The 18,591-nt window shown below is 44.9% G+C and overlaps 2 protein-coding genes across 7 annotated transcripts in view; both read right to left on the minus strand.

Moving 5' to 3' along the window:
* Nucleotides 1-2,506, minus strand: part of EML6 (EMAP like 6) — an 86,077-nt gene extending 83,571 nt beyond the window's left edge. For both annotated transcript variants that reach the window (XM_065630821.1, XM_065630820.1), the window contains exon 1: nt 2,310-2,506. In XM_065630821.1, coding sequence (XP_065486893.1) covers nt 2,310-2,506 — 197 coding nt within the window. The remainder of the gene's footprint in view (nt 1-2,309) is intronic.
* Nucleotides 2,507-9,741: 7,235 nt separating this feature from the next.
* SPTBN1 (spectrin beta, non-erythrocytic 1) overlaps nt 9,742-18,591 on the minus strand; it is a 114,683-nt gene continuing 105,833 nt past the window's right edge. For all 5 annotated transcript variants that reach the window (XM_065630762.1, XM_065630761.1, XM_065630760.1 and 2 more), the window contains exons 33-36: nt 13,920-14,158; nt 12,516-12,689; nt 11,457-11,499; nt 9,742-11,082 (exon numbers count right to left, since the gene is read on the minus strand). In XM_065630762.1, coding sequence (XP_065486834.1) covers nt 10,867-11,082; nt 11,457-11,499; nt 12,516-12,689; nt 13,920-14,158 — 672 coding nt within the window. In that variant the 3' untranslated portion in view covers nt 9,742-10,866. The remainder of the gene's footprint in view (nt 11,083-11,456; nt 11,500-12,515; nt 12,690-13,919; nt 14,159-18,591) is intronic.

Genomic DNA, 18,591 nt, shown 5'->3' on the forward strand with positions numbered 1-18,591 from the left:
TCAAATCTCTTCAGAAATTACAACCTGCTGGGCTGCAAATGTATGCATTGCTGTTTAGAAGCTGGTCTCAGGCAAGCAAATACCAACATAACCAGAAAAAACGAGTAAGTACATTCATCCCAACTGGATGATAGCTGTGAAGCCTAAAGAGTGAGAATTTAAATTCCTGCATTTATTAGCCATATCAGTAGTAACCACACAAGGAACCACCTCCTCAAAAGTACTTACAGTGATGGGATATTGCATCAGTAACAACTGCAGAGTGCATCAAAAGCAAACGAGGTAACTGTTACCAGGTGCGGAACATTCTAGCAGTGTCCTGGAGATTCTCTACTGCCTTAAACCCCATGTGACAGCAACATTTCCTGGCCCCTAAAAGCTAAAATCAGCAGTTATTTGAGTCCTGCTCATGCTTTCTGGACCCAAATGTTTCGTTCTTTGTTGAAACTATAATCATCCTACGGAATTTTGATTTATTGCAGATCAGAAACAAAACTCACCTTTCCAAAGCATTAGCTGGACATAAAGCAAGTCCCTCAGCGCACCTGCTGATGTGAGCAGGTGGTTGCTAGTTTGCTTTAGAGAGCAGAACAGGCACAGGCAGCATCCAAGTACAAATACCATACAAATACTCATATTCTTTCTATTCACATTGTGTATTAGAACTGTGACACTGCCAAAAGCAGTCCGCTCATATGAGGTGCCTTTTAAGACACAAAGGTTATACCATACAATTGGTTTTGGGAGAGAGGTTTTGTTTAGTATAATAATCAGGACATCTTTTCCTCAGCTGATGGAATATAAAAAAAAAAAAAAAAGAAGAAAAAAAAAAAGAGAGAACCAAAGCATCACTGTCTAACCAAAAACCAGTGGATATATATAGATATTTAGTTGCGTCTTTATAAATCATAGTTCTAGTACTTAATGAGAATTCGAACACAAGCTCAGAAATATACAACTCGGCATTACACTTCATATTCCATAGAGGATCAAAATTTATGTCCAAGGAAATCTTCAATTTCATGATACTGCAGATGCATCTGAAATATTCTTTCTTTTCTGAAGGATCTGAACAGCCGAGTGTCTATTTAAACAATCTTTTGGAACTGATAACACTTTTGAAATCAGAATGAACTTCTAGGCACATCCGCTGTATTTCATGAAATGCTACTGTATTATAGAGGGGAGGAGAGGAATGCCACGAGGACACCCAGCAGCCAAAAGCTCTCGCTGGGAAAAGTGGACCGTTTTCTGTAAACAAGGCTCCAGAATGATTACAGGACAATTATGTGATTTTGCTACCGAGTGTCAAAACTGTGACTTCAGCAGATGTTTCCACAGTGCTGCTGCACCATGAGTCACCTGGGGCTCTTCTGGTTTCACATCGTCGAGAAAATGCTTCATTCACGCCGAATTAGGTGAATAGGGGGGGCAGCAGTTAGCTGTGCTCAGAGGAGCGGCGTTACCATGCAACGTCCTTTATAAGGATATTCTACGTTCAGATTCCAGTCATAAAGTAGTAGAGACAACATTAATTTTCTGTTTTACTGATGTAAATTTCTGTATTTTGGACAGATTTTTTAAAAGCCTACCTTGAACTCTGTAACCACATTTTAATTTTGTTATCTTGTGAGGTGCAGTAAAATTAATATTTCAGTAAGACAACAACATCAATTAAACCCACTTCTTAAACAGCACTTGAAAGAAACAGACAAATAATTGGTAAGACTAGAAGCAAGACCTGTGCTTCTGTAGCCATCTTGCACCAGCACGCTGGGGATTTTTTGGCTGGAGTACAAACAGCTCAACTTGATTTTGAATGAAATTTTCCAGACGATATTAAAAAAAAGATTAGATTGAACTATGCGTCAGATTTATGGCACTCTCATGCTGGGATTTGCTGAGTGTAAGGAGAGCTACACCTGCCTTCTGTAAGACATCAGCATTGGTGAGCGAGGGTCCCAGCCCAGGAAAGATTAAGGTGCGGGAGCCACGATTTTGCAGCGCTGTTGCACTAAGATCTTCCCAGTGCTTTTCCATACTGAAACAAAATGCTTTGCTTTTGGTGCAGTGCAACAGAAAAACATTACTGCAACATTTTGAAGCTTTGCTACAAAAATAAGAATAATCGACAGTATCTAGAAAGCCAGCTTTCAACCAGACTGCTGGTAACAAATCTGAGCTGCTTCACACCGAGAGGTACAAGCTGAGCTGTAAGCGACAAGGGGGGGTATGCACCAGCCCTACATTCTCCTCCCTTCCCTTTAAACCCCACCCCACCCCACCGCCAGAAAAGTCAGCCCCCTTACCTGATAATGTCATCGTTGTGCCCGAGGAAGAATTTCTGGCTGTGCTCTCTGGTGTTATAAACCACGCCGACCCCGGCCACGAAGTAAACCACCTCTTTGCCCGCCGTGTAGTACAGGTTGTTGCGGCACTGGTGACCCCGGTACCCGTAAACCCACTCCAGCCGGAGCTGGCATCTGGGAGCTGTCCGATCCGCCATGATAACCAACCCCCTCTGCCCACCAGCACACACAGAACCCAGCCCGCCCTTCCCTCGGCTCCTTCCCCCCGCGGGGTTTGCCCCTTCACAACGTTACTGATCCCTGCCCAGCTGCCGAAGCTTCAGGTGGCACTTCCCAGCGACGACGGACGAGCTTAAACGGCAAACGCATTCGCGGCTCAGGTCTGCCGCCGCCGCCGCGCTCACCGCTGCGCTGCCACCATCATCTGCTGCTGCTGCTGCCCAGGGCGAGCAGCTGCTGCCTCCCCACCCAGGCAACTCCTTAGGGGAGAAGGGAGATCGCAAAAATACACCTACATAAGCAGCACGGAGGGCTTTGCTTTTTTTTCCTTTCCGAAGGCAAAGTAACTTCTGTGCGTCACCACCGCCACCTGCCAAAGGCTCCGGGCTGCATCTCCTGTATTGCACCTTCTTGGCTTCCTGCAGAAAGCTGCCCGGGTGCTCTTCTCAAGGCAGCTATCTTTGGGTTAAAACTGAAAGAGAGAGAAAAACAAACCCCGTGGTTTTCAATTGCAAAATGCACGGGTATTTAAAATGCAAAAGGACTACCGACTACTGGGGGCTTGAGGCACTGCTTGGATCCCTGCTGTGGCAGTTCGGAGCGGGCTACAGTCTTTAAACATTTTCAACAGGATCTGATGCTCTGAGTCTTCATATGACATGCTATTGAAGGAGAGGATTCCTATGCAACATCCAGCATAAATACGGTAATATTACCCCATCTTTCCTTATCCCCCAGCAACCCAAACCTTCCTCCTTTTAGAGTCTACAGCTACTCTGCAATTAGAACAATTTTATGTTCCCATTTTTCAGTCACAAAGCACTCAGATTTGCCATGAAGTAGGGGGGGAGGGAATTGTGTTGCGGGTTTGGTTTTTTTTTAAAAATTTATTTACTGTCATCCTTTGGTACGATATTCCCAAGGAACACGTTTCCTTGCTTCTCATCTTTTTCTAAGGCAAGATTTGTATTGTCATTATCAGGCAAATGTGGTTGCTGCATGTCGTTTTCAACAAGACACCCACCGCTTCATAGTACCACCCAAGAAACCAAACCCGCCCCTCCAGAAACTCGGAAGAGAAGGCTACAAACCAGAGGAGCGAGCCCGAAGACTCATTCACGGAGCGCAGCGCCAGACTGCAAGGCTTCACCTCTCCCCACACAGCACGCCTCGCACTATCTGCCCCAACTGTTGATCCCGGCTCACACGAACGCCCACAGCGCCGGGAGCAAACCTGAGAGAAAAACCCGGCGCCGCCGCGCCCCGAGCGGCCGCCGCGCCCCGAGCGGCCGCCGCGCCCCGAGCGGCCGCCGCGCCCCGAGCGCCCCGAGCGGCCACCGCGCCCCGAGCGGCCGCCGCGCACCCGAGCGCCCCGAGCGGCCACCGCGCCCCGAGCGGCCGCCGCGCCCCGAGCGCCCCGAGCGGCCACCGCGCCCCGAGCGGCCACCGCGCCCCGAGCGGCCGCCGCGCCCCGAGCGCCCCGAGCGGCCACCGCGCCCCGAGCGGCCACCGCGCCCCGAGCGGCCGCCGCGCACCCGAGCGGCCGCCGCGCCCCGAGCGCCCCGAGCGGCCGCCGCGCACCCGAGCGGCCGCCGCGCACCCGAGCAGCCACCGCGCCCCGAGCGGCCGCCGCGCCGCCGCCTCCCCGGGGAGCACCGGCCCCGCCCGCCCCCGGAGAGCCGCAGCGCCCGCCCGCATGGACGAGGAGCTGCCTCGTTCACCTGTTCCCATCGGCAACCTGAAAACAAGGAGCGCGACACGTTCGGCATCGGCTCACCCAAGGGGCTCCCCCAGCGCCACGGCTCGCCGCACACAAACTGACGTGCTGAAAAACACTTTCCCCCTTCACGACTGTATGCGAAAGTCTCACAGTAATTTGGAAAAATGAAGATAGGACGAAAATAGCACTTTTTTTTTTTTTTCCCCAGCAGCTAACGTGGCAAATGTGGGCAGCCACGGACCAAAATACTCCCCTTGTTTTGTCCAGACAGACACAGCCAAGCACGCAAACCATCACCAAAAAATCCCTTTTTAAAAGGAATGATAACCGAACACAGAAAACACCAAATGTATTCACGCCCGTCTGCTGATCCCTGCAGTTTAAAATCTGCCGGGACAAATCTTTTGTCTTAAATTAATTTCCCCTTGTAACACTCCTTCAGTAAAACCTTGGCGTATGTATTTTTTTAAAAAAAATTGTGATATTTAGTATGGTCAAAGTGTGGGGGAATTAAACAATAGACATTGCTTTACTAAAAATTTATCCTCTGTTTTATGAAATAATTATTTGTTATAAATCATTACTGTAGCAATGAAGTACACTAGTCATGAACCGACACCCTGAAAATGTTTTAAAACCCCCCTTAAAACTAAATGTGGAACAAGTTCAATTTCACTTATTTTCCTGTAATCTTTACTCTCAAGGATTTTGTGAATTTTCTTTTTGTGATTGAATTACCTGTCATGGTGAGGTTTTTTGTGGTTTTGTTGTTGTTCTGGTTTGGTTCTCCCCAATTAAAAAGGAAAAAAGCGTTATTACTTTCCTATTAGCAGCAGTCATGTTGCTAAAACTGCTCCTCAATACTGCAACCTACCGTTCCTTGTCAGTACCACATAAACATCACCGATGCTCTCATGTTTGCTTTCTAGTGCTGATATTGGGTATAAATCTAACTGAATGTCTAAACCTATTTCCAATTGAACATAACTCATGTAAAAATCAACACTTAAAGACACACTTAAGAGCATAATTTAAATATATACAAATTTTTGCGGTAGCACCACCATTCTTCCTCCTCATTGCAGCAAAGAGCCTGTTAGCCCAGAACATATATATTAATATATCACATGACATTTACTTCTTCTTTTGTTCTAAAGGTAAAAACAAACTGACAGAGCGCCTTGTATGAGCAGCACCTGAGTTAGCACACTCCCTGCCCAAGGGGTGATTCACTGCTGACGGGGGTTTTGAGGAGGTTGGGGGGGGTTTGTGTCTGTGGGTTTTTTACTGCTTTGTTTCCTTGTTTGTGTTAAAGCAGCCACAAAGCACCGCATCTCAAATTAACTCCAGTCCTCTGTGATATATCCTGCCCGCTCTATACAGATCTAAGAGCTGTGATTAACAACGAACACAGAGATTTTCCCTCCCAGAAACATCTGTGTTATGTCCTAGATCTTTGCTACACAAAATACCACTTATAACTCATATTTTTTATGGATGAATGTACAGTAGATGGACTGAGATAGCATGTTAATTGGTATTTCAAAACAGCTCTCATTTGAGCGGTAATATATAAAAATCTATAAGAACCTGGGGGGAGGGATCAGAAGCAGGAACTGTGATCTAGTTCTGCTTCTTGCCCGGCATTACATTAATCCAATCCTGACTGATGCCTCTCAGTGTTTTTACAATTCAACTACAAAATAATATCAGGGGAACTGGCTCTAAGCTCTCATTCCTTGTGGGCAGAAATACTGATTTGCATTAATGAAATGCTGGGATCTGGCCAGAAACAGCATTAGGAAAATAAAAGAAAATAATAAATTGAGTCTTTTCCATCCCCAAATGCAAAGCGAGCCCCTTTCTGAATGATCAGACATACCACACTCCTTCAAATCCTAGCTTGGAGAGAAAAGTCCGTACTGGACTCAGCTTCTTTCCTATAATGATTCACCCAGGACATGTCTAAATCTTGCCACAAGTTTACGCAACTCTTAAAATCTGACCTTTCCAAGTTAAGAGAACTTGGATCCAAGCTCTCAATTCTCTGGAGTGCACAAATCCCACTGGACTGTCCAGGGGGCAGCAGATCTGTTGGAGCTCAGCATCTCTCTGCGCAGGGTGACCTCTCATGGATAATGCTGGTACTCCGTGAACGCAGGAAATATTTTCTCAGCTAGGTGTAGGAGTAAAAGAACAGCAGGATCAATAAGAAACTAGCGACAAAATTCACGTGAGGCCCAGGTAATGTCTACCATTATAATATAACGAACCACCACAGCATCTCGCCTAACAGTTAAAGATTGTTACGTGAAATTCGTTAATATACGAAGTGATACTTCAAACATAGGACACGTGTAGATTTGATGTTCACAACCACCAGGCTGGGCTTCAGAAGCAAGGGAGGCTTCGTTATCAAATACACGCGTAAGCACAACATCCTTTATTTCATACTTTACAGAATAAATGGGCATTTCATTGCAAACCAGCCCTTTCTGTGTCTCCTGCCCCCTGTTCTGGGTGGCTCCGCGGTGCTGCATGACGACAGACTGCAGATGCGGGCACGTGGGCGGCTCCGATCTCGTCCAGATCTGCTTCCGCCGCACCCGCGCAGGCTGGAGCGCAGCTCGGCCCCGCCGGGCTGTGTGACGGCGCAGAGCGGGAAAGGCCACAAGCTCCATCACAAGCAAAACCTCTAACTCTCATGCTTTTCGCATTTAATTGCAGTATGTTGTAATATAACTCTCTGTTCTCACTATTCACCCCGTGTACTGCAGCAGTACTGCATCGTGGGGACATTTTATGCCTTACGTATCTGCACTGTAATCTTGTTTAAAATCCTCTGAAACACTGAATTGGTCACACGGCTAGACTAAAATGCTCAACAATGGGTGATAAATCACATTTAGCAGTAAGAAATAAAACAGAGCCTCAAGTGCTGAACGCTGACCCCTCAACTAGGCCTGTAGCCGCAGGGCCAAGTAAAATCCTGACGCGGTGAGAACACAAGTGATTTCTTACCTGAACTTCATACCTGCTTGACGCCCGGACACAGAGAAGCGAGTGAATCCTTCTGCCACTTCTGCGGTTCCTCCTGGTGTCAGGATGTGGCCTCTGTTGCTCACTCCACAGGCAGAGGCTGAGGTGTCAAGAGAGCTGAATTCTGCTTTTTGCAGTAATTTCATTAAGTCAGCCATCTACCACAGCCTGATTTTCTAATTTTTTTTTTTTTTTAATGAAAAGGACTAGTGTTTGTTCCAACTCACTGTGATTTAAGTTTCTACATTTATTCAACCACCTGTGATTAGCCAAGGCAGAAAAAAACCCAAATATCCACAAAAAAAAGCAAAACTGCATCATACCTGCAAGTTATTACAAAAGCATGTTTCTCAAAGACCCCCCACATTGCAAGTCCATTCTCTGTGAACTCAATCACAAAAAAGAGACCACAGTGAAGTGAAAAGCTGTCTCGATCAGTATTTCACAGGAACAGAGGTTAATCATACACTCCTACTTCACCATTCATCTTCCTCACAGAGTACAGCCCTTCAATGTAACATATTCTCTATGTAGAACAGATGGATTAACATTATTTGCATCCATCTAAAAGAAAACACTCCCACCCAACAAATGCTTCATTCCTATGGCTAATGAGTTTTGTTTTTTCCCCCTCATTGTACGCAATTTGTCAGGATGCGGACAGACCCTCCAGGCGCAGCTCTCCGAGACCATGTCAGCCTGGAAAGCTCTCGCCAAGAGGAAAAAAGGAATGCAGACTGAGCTGACCAGGGGATGATTGCTCTTTTCATAACGATAGCAAAGCAGCTGACAAGCGGGTGGCTTTAATTTTCTTTGAAAATCTTAAGCTTCAACCTCTATATTACTTCTGCAACAGATCTCCAGAGGAAACACGTATATGGGTTGTCTTACAAAACCTCCTAACACAGCAAACCGCTCACACATCCTCGCTCTCCGGCGAGGTAACCGGAAGGAATATGTTTCATCTGCCACAGGGCCTGACCATGTTCAGTGCTGCAGTTCACTAATTAACCTGCTCCAATTCCAGTCCCGTTTCCACCACCCATACTTAGTCATTCCTCTTCCTCTGCCGTTTCCCTTCACGTAACCCCAGAGCGATTCCCCCGCTCCTTCTCCACCAGCCCGCCTTGTCTGACCTGCTGCGGAGGTGGCTGCTCCTGCCTCGCCAGCTCTGTCTGCACCGAAACTGCACCTGCCGCTCCGGACGGGAAAACGGGCCGGGCTTAACTACACCTCACTCCTGCTCCTCGGCTTCCTAAGCAGAAAGGATTTTTATTCAAGCAGTTTTCAGGAACAACTTGCAGTTAAAAGGCAAGACGAAACAAGAAAAAACAATTCTGAAGGTATGTTCAACCACGATGCTGCAGGATTAACGGGTAGCCAAGATCAATCTGTTAAATTACTCATCGTAACAGCTTAACTGACAAAAACGGTAGGGCATCAACATTTTCACATACTTTAATCAACTATTTCATGACTCTCTTCTAATAAAGTCAAACCTCAGCTTTTCACACTGTGTTAAATTTTACATTTACAAGACTAGTGGCATTATTCTACATTCTACTAATAATTAGACTGGAACAACGTAATATGAGAGGAGTAAAAACTCATGTGCATGAACAGTCAATTGTTTAATAGCTTAAAACTTCAGAAACAAGAAAAACCCAAAAAACACGGTATACTCCATGAAAAGAATTAACACGCTGTATCGGGCGCATGTTCAGGAAACTGGCTTGGAAACACGTTAGTTTGCAGTTTATCTGCTTTTCATCTAAAATGACACGAGAGTATTTTAATAATCACAAACAAATTCAAAAAACCAAGTTACTTACATGTCATCGATTTTAAAACTTCTAACGGTATGGTGAGAAAAACCACCTGACCTCAAAAAGCCCGCGGAAATTAAACCGGGCAGGACTGGCGCTCAGTGAACTATGAAGTTCCATTATGGCCTGACTGAGGACTTAAGCGCTCGAGCAAAGGGCAGGCAGAAAGTTGCAGAACTGAGATGACTGAAAGCTATTTTCCTGCAAACCAGTACCTGGGTACTTACCTCAATCGGGTAGGACACTCAGGTAACCTGTTCAATTGCCCCAACCCACGCTTATGCTTACTTCCATCGATTCTGCTAGGTTTATTTCCCACCAAAAAATAGCTGTGCCAAAATATTTTACAAAACATTGATTTAAATCCTTCTCTGGTTATTCTTTGGCACTTAATTTGGGGGGACAGGGAGGAAGGGCGGGCAGGTGGGAAGTGAAAAGGGAAGAGAAGTAGAAAGAGAGAAAACAACTATTTCTGTAGGAACTTCCACACAAAAAAACTGAATTAGATTTGAAGGCATTCTTTCAGTGCACAGGAGAGATGACGTTTTAAAATAACTTTATTTTTGATCCTCTTTCAAAATTATGATTTAACATCGTCAGAAATGAAATAAGAAACTTAACCAGCATATTTAGTTTTAAAAGCATTTAATGACATAGCATATATTTAACAGATAGGGTAAAAGTCTAGAGGTACAGTTCGATACAACTGAAAGCCAGTTCCAGTACTACTCTCGACTACAGGCCCAGTCATTGAAAGTTCATTCCTATTAAATGTAATTTTTGATTGTGCAGTAAGATGAAAAGTTTTCATTACAATAGTTACAGTGACAGAGAAATGCACACTATGTATCAAATAGCAAGGTAATGTAGCAAAATTATAACACACAGTGCTGCAGCTGACAAGCAAGTAACCATTTGAGTAACATTACTTTTCCAGTAAATGCTTCAGTTCCACTTTTACACTTATCGATGATTTTAAAGGGTTTATTATACATCTAGTCTTATTATACTTTGTACTAGAATTATCTGAAACATACAATATAATGTATTTCGGAAAAAAAAAAAAAAAGAATTTGAAATTACAGATTATTTAAAACTGTATCAGCCTGCTAATCCATCTTGTACACCAACATTCTTATCTGTCGTACTCGATGCAGAAAAGCTTCAGGTTGTGTTAATAACCAATGCCAGGATATGAACGGTTTGTCTGTAAGTCAATGCATACCTGCACTCTGTTACAGCAAAGATCATACACTATCGGTTTAATATGTTAGAATCGCAATGGGAGGCTCTACTAGTCAAGACTCAGCATAACAACCTTAAATGGAAGTGAATGTTTTTTGAAAATTTGTACATTGTTTTTGGATGTGCACAGTAGATTCGAAAGCACCGCTGCCTTGCATACCAATAGCACTAGGAGTGGGTTATTTTCCAAGACAGCCTCACAAAATTGAGGAACAGTTTAAATATTAAGATCTAATCTACATTAACTTCATTTAAAAAAAACAAAACAAAAACAAACCCCCAAAACCTGGTCCTCCCTCTCCTACAGAAGCTGCCCAATGCACCTCATACATTTGTAACTTTAGATTCTTTTTTTTTTGTTGGCTTTTTATTTTAAAACGCTCTATAAATAAAAAAATGTCAATCACATTGAGGAACATGAGGCACAGAGAGTAACGTATTGGTTCTGAGCTCGCATGCTGGAATTCCACTGGAACGGTCAGAGAAGTGCAGTGCGTGGAGATGGAGTTCACTTCTTTTTCCCAAAAAGGCTGAATCTTTTCTCTTTGTCTTTCTCTTTGTCCTTCTCCCGCTTGCCAGGGCTGGACTCGCTGGTTATTGTGACGCTGGCAGGCAGGGTCTGGGCACGGCTGGAGGCTGGAGTGCTCTGTGTGGTCGGGGACACTTCGATTTTATCCGAAGAGATCGCTGATGTGATGGCCTGGATCCACGTGTTCATCTCCTCCTTCAAGAAGCCCCAAAGGCAGAAAACGATTACAACCCGCGCGCCACACGCCCTCCTAATTCGCTCAATGTCGTGGAAGGGGGATGGACAGAAGTGGGGAATGAAAGGAAACACGGTCCTAACTCCTCACCTGGCACTCCTCTCTGGTTACGCGCTTGCTGAAGACGTCTACTACAAGGTGTATCTGAAGAGGCCCCCTGCCCTGATGCTGCCAGGGGGAGCTGCTGGATCTACGCATTACGCACACGTGTGTACAAGACTGCAGGCCAGGCAACTAACATGCACCCCTGAGCTCTTAGCTGCTATTTTTTTTTCCTGCTGTACAGCAGCACAGATATCACATGAGCAATAAACAATGAGAAAAACAAACTTACATCATCTTTGGCTTGGAAGAGGTATTCGTTGCCATCAGTCAATCTGTAAAGAAAAACAACCACCACCAATTTAGCTTAGTGGGCACACTGCATCAACTCCTGCTGGTTTAGCTACAGTCCACCATCACGCCGAGACACACAGGACAGGCGCCACATCTACACGTGCACAAATCCAGCCCAACCACTCGTGTTTCGGTGTCTCGCACCGTCACGCAGCGGCAGCCACACACACGCTATTATTCTGGTCTCCAGATGTGCTCGTGACGGGACGTGTCCCAGCGCGTCAGGACGCGCTGCACGGCTTGGCGGCTCCAGCAGCCGCTGATCGCTCTCTCAGTTACTTGCTCTTTCAGGCAATCTTTTCTCTTTTGCAAGAGACGCTATAAAAGTTTACACAATACTTTAGAAAGGCAAAAGTCACAGGCAACACCCAGTTTTCATGGCTTTTGTAGAAACCTGGCAAAATACTGCAGCTGCTCTGCTGTCATAACTACAGTGGGTGACTCAAGGTACTAGACAGTGCACTATTTATGAGTAGCTGCCTCTTTTCACACAATTTCAGAAGGAAATGCCTTATTTTTTTTTAAACCTTTGAACAAGTACTTCACAGGCTTCAAAATGAAATGGTCTGTAACTACATGTTCTAGACCTGAAAATGTGATGGGTGTCTTCTCTAGTCTCCTAAATCAATACCGAAAAAAACAAACAAGAGGCTTGATTTTGAAAGTGCAGAACCATGAACATTCAGCTCTTTCCAATTAATTCCAGAAGGAGCCACTGAAAAGCTCAGCATTTCTGAACGCAGGCTCCTCACATTAGGCACACATGTCTAGTCTTGTCCCAGATGTAAATAAAGTGCACAGATAATTTCATACTGTTTTGTATTCGCTACCTTTGATAAACACACCATGTTTCAGTGTTGGGAAGAGCTTGTTCAGAAAGGAAGATACTGCCGTTAATAATTATGATCAGCTCTTGGGCTGAATCCTGCCATGAATTTGCACAGTGAACAGCCCCACCACAACTTATACTAAGGGCACGACGCTTCGACAGGTTTACCTTAGCTTGAACACATGCTTTTTCTTTTTATAATCGACCGCTATTTCACAGACTGCGTCCTTCAAGCTGACAGGAATCTCATTGTGGTAGGGGATGCCAGAAGCAGCAGCTTTCGAATCCTTGTAGAAGCCCATCTCTTGGTTGTTTATGACACAGTACACGTTATGCCATGATCTTCAAGACACAGAGAACAACAAATGTATTTATAAATGTCACGCTCTTAACTTGCAGAACTGGAGAAACCAAGCACAGTTATTTCTATAAGATAACGGAGACTAGTTCAGTCCTGTAAACTGCAGACAGCAGATTCTGCCATGAAGGCACAGCTGCGGGACAAAACCCCTGACTTTGAGCCAAACGGAACAGAGATTTCCAGAGCATATCCTAACGGTGGAAGGACTGAGTGTCAGACCAGGCATCCTGCGCACTTGGGAGAGAAACTGATTGACCTTTTAATGACCACGCTTTATTGTAGAAGGAATTCTCATTGTGCTGCAAGCTAACAAATGGATTGCATGTAAAATCCTTGATTGTTACAAATGATCTTAGCGGCATCATCCGCCTCATTCTCTAAAACAGCTATAAAAATCAATGATCACTAGAAATAAGAGCCCCTAGATATTAGTATTGGTGGCTGTCACTGTTTTAAAGTAGTACTCCAGCGTGAACAACTCTAGCTGAACAAAAATCATGGTAGTTCTGTGCTCATGTGTGATCTGCACTCAGCTCTGCTGGCTGCTTCGGCTCCTACCAAATCCCTCACCCGCTGGTGCAGCTCACCCCTCGCTAGTCAACATTTTCCTTCTCAGCCAAGTCATAGATCTGGTTTCAAGAGCTCTCTCAGGTCATGGAGGACCCCAGTCTGCTTTTCCAGGGCAGACAGAAATCCCGGAAATTTTGCCTGTTTGAGATCCGCAGGATCAGGTCCTCAGGAATGGAATCAACTAAGGCACACAGACCATCTCTGCTTGCTTTTCTCTTCTGAACAGATTACAGAGTAGGTGGGAAGCGCTAACGTGCAAACAGAAAATGTCAGAAGAATATGGACATTTCTATTCTCACACCTACATGTTTTTCTTTTCTCGCAGTAACGTACAACTTGAGAGATCTGGAATCAAATCCCACTACTGCCACAAATTCATCATGAAGTCACGGTATCTTTATGCCTCAGTTTTCCACCTTCCAAATACGGCTAACACCGCGTTTTCTACCGTGTATCTCTGGATTGCAACTTCATCAACTACACTGTTCAACCATGCACGTGCAGCTCCCACAAGAGCAGAAACATAAGCTTGACAGGTCTTTAGGAGCTGTGAGAAGACAACAGTAGCAGGGATAACATTTACTGTCCTCCATTTGCTGAGTTTGGATGCCACTGTCTGCATTAAGCACCGAGTACTTTACCTGCTGGAGGCTTTCTTGCTGTGCGTCTCCCACTCGTGTTTGCGATGGAGGAAGCCCTCCATCTGAGCCAAAGGAATCTCCTGTGTTTTGGCTGGCAGGGTAGCAGCAGTCTGGGCCTGGACGGCGGTCTTGGCTTTGCGGTCTGCCGTTGGGGAAGGAACCGGGCTCGACTCTTTCGAACTTGTCCTTTGTTCTGCAGCTCCGTTGACCATTTCGTTGGTTTCTGCAGTTTCCGCCACCTAGGAACAGTGGAAAAAATGTTCAGCGAGAAGCCTCACAACACTGAGGTATCTTGCAGTTAATTTGGTTCCCTGCACAACGTGGCTGTGTATAAACTTTGCCTGGAGAATGACGCAGGCCAATAAGATCTTTCTCACACGTGGAGACACAAAAGGCCAAGGGAATTAGAAGGTATGAATGGATTAGTACCCATTTTACAGATGGAGAGATGGGAAAATAAGAGCAGCTAAACATCAGTGTGAATTTTACTGTGCTTTGCTCTGCTGGTCAATTCATATTCTTTTATATATTGTTATTCCTAAAATTAGAGCATTCGATTCTGCTGCTAAGTACTCAAATGTTTGGAACAGTAACAATCACACTTTCTGCAAACCTAGAGGAACAGTGGAAGTTATACACATCAGCCACCTTAAATACATTTAGGGCATTACCGGGGTATTAAAAGTCTATAAAAGATATTCACTATTGGTCAGCAGAAAAACATGTCAAAATTGCCCAGGAGCATTTACAAAAATTTGTATAATTTATTTGTTTCTGTAAAAGCTCCTTTCCCGCTTTCCCCATTCCCCTAGTGACACAACAAAACCAAAACATGCAGAAATTAGAAAGATGACACCATGCATTTCATCCCCATCATCCCAGTTAGGATATCGGATCTTGAAGACAAGGGAAAGGAGTCATATGTCAATTCAACAGGGTCTTTTTCAGACTTTCGTTATTAGGTAGAGTGGATTTTTGTTAAAGGAACTGAAAACCACCACAGTCACACAAACCACACAGCTATTTACCCCCAAACAAAGACAGACCCAAGGCCTTGCCCATCACTTGCTTTGTTGGTCGCGTTGCCTGTCGCACTGTGATCGAGATAGCCTAGAGAGCAGCCGCGTTTCCAGCAGCTCTGACTGGTCAAGCTGGCGACGTCTTCAGGAGCCATTCATCCAAAAATCATTTAAATTGGAATCCTAATGGCTATCAACTTTGGAAATGCAGCTTGGTCCCAGTTTTTTTTCCTCTTGTACCATTACTTTGACATGTAGAGCCATTGGTAGCAGCTCAGGCATTACACAACCAGTGTGTAGTATTATTATTATTAGCAAGTTACTAAAGCTTAGTGCTGCCGATGCTCTAGTAGATCACAAACATTCTGGACTGTTTTTATGCAGACAAGCAGGTATTTGTGAATGGCACAATAATTAGACATTCCCACTTCTGCACACAGCCTGGACAATTCGAAAGCAGCCAAATTATTATGCAACAAACTGAATTTTGCCACCGTTTGCTAGAACTTCTTATACCTGCCAAGTGCACATTATTGTACCTCACACCTTTGTACCTCACATATTGACCCGGGAAGATCTAAGTGTCAGCTTGCTATGAATATGGGAAGGATCGGTCACCTGCCTTTAAGCAATCTACATCTCCAGAGTACAGACACTACGCCACTGAACCAGGGAAAGGATGGCAGCTCACATCCCACTTCAATCCTACCTGTTTTACTCCATCCCTAAAGACAGGCGCCCTTACAGCCTGGTTGACAGGAGGAAACGTCTGCCCTGCACGGAGATTTATCCATCTCGACTGATCCAGCGCAACTAAAACTCAATGATGATGCTTCTTCGCAATTAGGATAAACCTAAGCCATCAAACCTCACTACTTGTATCCAAATCTCAAAATATAACAAAAATGTTGCATTAAAGGGGGCAGAGGGTAAATGAAGGATGAGGCTGACCCAAACACTGCCAGCACAGCTGCCGTAACACAGGTAGGGAAATAAACCCCCCGTGATTCACCACTGACAGCTCCATTAATCAATCATCACCGGCAGGCAACGGGTCGCGTTCCAGAGGAGGGACAGCCCTTGGCAAACCTGCGTGAGCACTGACAGCTACCGAACGCCCAGCTCCCGCTCCCCGACTGCCTGCGTCCCTGCCCGAGCCGCACGGCCCACAGCGACTTACCTCAACAACTTACACAACCTGGTACCTAACCCCACGTCTTCTGCAGAGATGCTGGCAAGACGGGAAAACATTACTGATCTGGGGGTACCTAGGACCACGGCTCTGAAGTCAAACAGCAGTTTCGAACCAGCAGCCACTGCACATCTACTTAATGTGCTCTTACGGGAAGTACCACGTAACTCAGTGCTGCAGTCTGCAACCTTGCAGTTTCAGAAGATTACTGCCAGCTTTAGCCACGCGATCAGACCTGTAACTTCTTAAAATTCTACTGATGGTAAAAGGGCTATGAAAAGCTTTTCTGATGCTCTTTCAGGTTTTATTTCCTTTCCATGTGTTATCTACAATTAACAGAAAACAAGCAAAATAAATCCGAATCATAAACAGCTATGCGAAGAATGTGTTGTGAAAATAGAGAAAAAACAGGAGCTGAACAAACTTCAATGGAAACATGCATGGGGCATGCAGAGACAACGCAACGAGGACAAACATTAATAGCAAACTGCACTGTTACAAACAGTCATCACGCACATGAATACGGTTTTCTTAATGGTGACTGAGAGGTTAGCTGCAAGTGCTTTAGTGGCTAAAGGCTGCTCTCCAGATACTTAAATCAGGACTAACATGCAACAAGACAGCTCGTGACAACGACTGGAGACATCCCTTTGTTTTCCATAGCCCTTGAAGCAACATCACATTCAGTTCATCAATTTAAGTCTCTGCACCACAGACTAAACACTAGAGACGTATTCGCCTTTTTTAAATGCCAACAGATGACAGCCTAAATGTTGTTCTGGCATAAGTACCATTTAAATGTTTTCAGCCAGAACTATAGGCTGTAATAAATAGGCGAAATCTTACACTTCTAGTGCCTAAAATGACGACCTTAATCATTTATAAGTGACCTAATTGGTTTCTCTTAAGCCTAAATGTGTAATTTTTAGACACAGGCATACTAATAGAAGTTAAAAAGTGTAGCTATGTAAATTACTTTCCCATAGTACGTTTTAGCCGGAATAGATGTGAAGGCTCCCCAGACGGTGGCGTCTGAAGCTCCAGCTACGCTGCTCTGAGCGCTGTCGGGCACAGAGCGCCCGCACGGCTGCGGCCGCTCGCCGCAGCACCTGCCTACATCTGTACGGGATTTGAAAAAGCATTAAGAAGCTATATGTTGTTATCCTGACAAAAGAAAAAAAAACATGCATCATGAAGTGGAAAGACAAGTTACAGCAAAAGTACAGTTACTGAAGCACATCCTTTCTGTCATCCTTCTCACTGCCCCAGCTCAGCCCACACAGAACGGTTCGGCTGCCCTGCTCAGCCAGTCGTCACAAAACTAAATTCTGATCAACAGCAGCACATCCTGCGCCTCCAATGGGAAATAATACAGCTCCCTACGTCTGAGGTACCGCAACATAAGAGTCGATGGACTGAGCTAGAACGCTCTCATGAAAGTCTGAAGTCCGGATGGTGAAGACTAGCATGGAAATGCATTATGTATCATAAAATTTAAAAAGCAGCACACGGGTGGTGTATAAGGCTGTGGTAGCCAACAAGATGAGGATGATCTGGGATGTGCCTGCAGGCTGCCTCATGGGCCTTGCCACAACTATAGATAATTTCGTAAACGTTAGAATGTATAACAGACAGCTCACTCCATCATTTAACATTAAAGATGAACTGAAAGGCTTTATTTAGAGAAAGAAAAAAGTAGAACTGCTCAGTACCCTTGAGCACTGCCAGGGTCTGTGTGCAGACCCACAGGGAACCGGGACGGGCTATTTTGAAAGACAAACTTGTGCTGAAGGGCATTTTGTGCCCAGCGCCCTGACTGGGACCTGCATTTCCCTTGCAGCACCGGCACCAGCTCCCAAAGCCCCATCGGAGCCAGCCAGGAGCTTCCTGCGCCCAGGTCAAAACCACACGCAACACAAGTGTCACTTCTCCCACCACTCAAAGCACTAACTGAAGCAAGCAGGCTTTGCAGGAAGGAAGTTAAAGCAGCGCAGTAGTCGAAAACTGACTTCTCTCTCCCTTCCCTTCCTTACTGGTGACTTCCTTACTGGTCTTTGTATGGCTGCACATCAAGGTTACTGGCATGAATCCTGACTGCACAGGGACATCCCCTATCAAGAAGGAATGAATAAGACATGGACCATTCGACCTGCATCTGTATAAAGAGCTGGGATCTTAGACCGCTGTATTTTAAAATAAAATGCATAAAATATATAAATAAAATTACTTTTTTTAAAAAAGCATCACAACCTCTCCATAAGAGTTCTGCACCCTGCTCCCATTTATACCACTGTCTCTCCAGGGTCAGTAAATGGAATTACTGTAAACTGAACAGGACCAAGGCAAAACGGGGCCCCAAAACAGCTACTCAGCAAGACCACAACTCTTCATGAGGACTAAATACCAAGATAAATTTAGATACTAGATTTTAATGTTTTATTTCGCTTTTATTTTTATCTGC

This window comes from Caloenas nicobarica, chromosome 3 (genome assembly GCF_036013445.1).
Source record: "Caloenas nicobarica isolate bCalNic1 chromosome 3, bCalNic1.hap1, whole genome shotgun sequence".
In the NCBI taxonomy this organism is placed as follows: domain Eukaryota; kingdom Metazoa; phylum Chordata; class Aves; order Columbiformes; family Columbidae; genus Caloenas; species Caloenas nicobarica.